We start from the raw sequence: 2,974 nt of genomic DNA on the forward strand, positions 1-2,974 counted from the left end.
TGCGCCACCTCGAATCGCTTGGCCTCGAGGGCCATGTGGAGCGGGCTCTTCCGGCCGAGTGAACCTTCATCGTCGCCGCCGTTGGACGCGGCCCCGCTCGGCTGCTGTGGGCCTTCCGGGTGAGGCAGCGTGATAGCGTTGAGGTCGGCCCCGTGGGTTTCTGCCAGCAGCTTTACGGCATCGAGGTGCCCATGGCGGGCGGCGACGTGGAGGGCAGTGCGGCCGAACTCGTCGCGGTCGTTCACCTGCACCACGAGCACGCCGCCCGTGCCGGCGCGCATGGCCAGCAGCCGCGTGAGCTCGGCGGTCAGGCCCTGCTCGGCCGCGGATAGGAGCGCGAACGTAGAGGGGTTAAAGCGGCCGCCGCCCCCGGCCCTTGGCGTGCCCGAAGCGGATGAGGCCAGCGCCCCGGCCTCCAAATTCCCTCCAGCGCCCTGCGAACCATCGCGCAGGTTGCGTGTGCTCGGCGTCTTCTTGGCAAATCCAAACATGCTGCCCCAAAACCACAGCAGCCTCTTGTTGATGTTCGGAATTATGATCCATGTGGATTATTATATTTCGTGCATACTTGAGATTTTCGTCTGAAAATGGAATTTTCGCGTTTTTACCACTTCTTTACCACTTCAGGCTCACCTCGCCATCTTGATTGCAATTCGGAACGAGAGATGCAAGCAGACGTACCGCAAGGCATCTGGGCCGTTAATGATGAGAGTAGAGCGGTCCTCGTTGACTTGAAAGCAATAGGCCATTTGACCCCTCACAGCTCTGAGGCAGCAACGGCCATCCTTTCGAGCTTCCTGGCTACGGTGAAGTTCTCCGACTTTATGCGCATCGAGGATCAGCTCGAAGTTTCGATCGTTGGGAGCATGGTGCCGGCCTCTGGATCGACTCCTGCAGAGGCTATGACCTGTGCGCAAGTGGCCGGCTGTGGGGGCTTTGTCTCCATTTCGGTGACGCGCAAAGGCTCCCCACACCCCCTGATCAAGACTCTGGCACGCAAGGGTACCTTTTGCCCATCTTTGCCATGCCTTGCCTTGCCCGGTGATGGTGCACCTTTACCATGGCTGCGCAGGCTTTTTGCACGATCTGGTGTGTGGAAGGAATCAGAACAGCCTCGCCAACACCACCCTCAAGGCCGACAACACCACCCTCAAGGCCGACAACGCCGCCCTCAAGACCAGGGTGGATGCCATCGAGGCCGACAACACCACCCTCAAGGCCGACAACACCGCCCTCAAGACCAGGGTGGATGCCATCAAGGCCGACAACACCACCCTCAAGGCTGACATTGCCACCCTCAAGACTGCAATGGCCTCACTTGCTGCTGTATTGAACAAGTGGGAATAAATTCCATCCACAAAATGACTGTGCATGACTGAAGGTTTACATGAGGGAACACAAAATGGTGTTTTTTCAGCCATGCACTGTACAAATGGTGGAGAAGAAAGAGTTCTTTTTGAGAATCACTACCACAATTGTGTCCTTCAAAAGAGGCTCAACATCCACTGGTGGAACTTTGGCCATGGGTGCTGGGCTGACCATGGCACTGAGGGAACTGTCCCAATGGGGTCTGTTCTGGCATGAGGCTTCACCTTCTGTCCTAACACTGGAGTCCCACTGGCCACACTCCAAGAGATCTTCAGACACCTGTAAAATAAAAACTCCTCCTTTCTTCTATATACACTTCCTAGACATCATATTGTTTATTACATGATACTCACACAGGCCTCTACACCATCTTCATCAGTTGAGCAAACAAGTCCTATACCTTCAATCCAGAGTCACTGCTGGTCCAGGACATCACCAACTACAAGAAGCCCTCCCTCATCAAGAGGTGGAACCTGAAGTGGGTCACATTACTCCTCAAGTGCATCAACTGAGTACACATTTTGTTCATCTGACTTGGTGGCACATGCTCTTCTCACCTGCTTCCCAACCAACAATAGGTTATGTCTTCTATCAGCTTGTCCTTACTGCCTACACCTCCAGCACCAAAGCTCAAAGTGTCCTTGACTACCTCCACTTCATGCCTGCTTCCATCTCAACTTCAGCTACCACATCAACATCAGATTCAGATCCAAATCTGCCCTAAATCAAGAATGTCAATTCTCACAATTTTATCACAACAAAATTGCCATGGTCATTTGTGACCTCTCATTTCAAATGACCACAAGTTCTTGACTGATGGCCCAGTTACAGCATTTTCTCTCTCATAATGATGGTATTTTAATCTGCCATTTCTCAACATGCTCCCAATTTTGTCTTGTTGTTTTTGAATTAAAACCATTTTTGTGTTGTCCAAACCATTTTTATGAGGTTAAACTCACTTTTCAAAATGACTGGACCTCTCATTTCAAATGACTGCACTTAAGGTTCACAACACCTTCTTGCCCAAAACCTCACCACCCTCACCCAATCCCTTGGACCAGATGGCCCCTGAGGCGATGTGGTGACTTCAACATGGGAAACAAAGAAAAAAAAAGATAAATAAATTGAAAATGTTCTGTAACTCCAGGCACTGTTCGACATGTAAAATTTTGTGGGAAGCTGAAACCACACTGAAACGTTTGAGAGGGTACGAAACTTGAAAAAATGACTATGTTCAGTTTTTTCCGGCTTTTGGAACGCTTCCAAAATTTCGGAAACAGCGCACCATTTTCATTCCAATTCGCGGCGTGGTGGCCGGTTATTGTGTGGTGCGGTCGCTCACCCAACCGTTCGTAACGGACAAGCCCTTTTGGCGCGAAACATCGTGCGTAAAAAAAACACCTTGCGCAACCACAACCTGCTGTTCGCTACCCAACCTCCAAGGCTGCCTCTCCCGCACTAAACCTGCTTACTCTCGAATCGAGTCGATTTGAAGATCGCGCAGCAGCTTGAAGGTAATTATTCGAACACCTACCAATCAAAGATGTTGAGCAGAGCAGCCAAGGTTCGCTTCCGCGACGAGAACCAGACCACCGCGGAGGAGGCC

At 51.6% G+C, this 2,974-nt stretch overlaps 2 protein-coding genes across 2 annotated transcripts; one reads left to right on the plus strand and one right to left on the minus strand.

Moving 5' to 3' along the window:
• Window positions 1-89: 89 nt before the first annotated feature.
• On the minus strand, window positions 90-491 carry ACA1_066410 (ankyrin repeat-containing protein; the record flags this gene model as incomplete). Its single annotated transcript, XM_004336586.1, has 1 exon — window positions 90-491. A coding segment is annotated over one exon (402 nt), but the record flags the coding sequence as incomplete, so codon positions are not given.
• Window positions 492-665: 174 nt separating this feature from the next.
• Window positions 666-1,347, plus strand: ACA1_066420 (uncharacterized protein; the record flags this gene model as incomplete). Its single annotated transcript, XM_004336587.1, has 2 exons — window positions 666-1,002; window positions 1,073-1,347. The coding sequence occupies 2 exons, from the start codon at window positions 666-668 to the stop codon at window positions 1,345-1,347; spliced, it is 612 nt and encodes a 203-aa protein (XP_004336635.1).
• Window positions 1,348-2,974: the final 1,627 nt, after the last annotated feature.

This window comes from Acanthamoeba castellanii, assembly GCF_000313135.1.
Source record: "Acanthamoeba castellanii str. Neff unplaced genomic scaffold scf7180000084600, whole genome shotgun sequence".
In the NCBI taxonomy this organism is placed as follows: domain Eukaryota; phylum Discosea; order Longamoebia; family Acanthamoebidae; genus Acanthamoeba; species Acanthamoeba castellanii.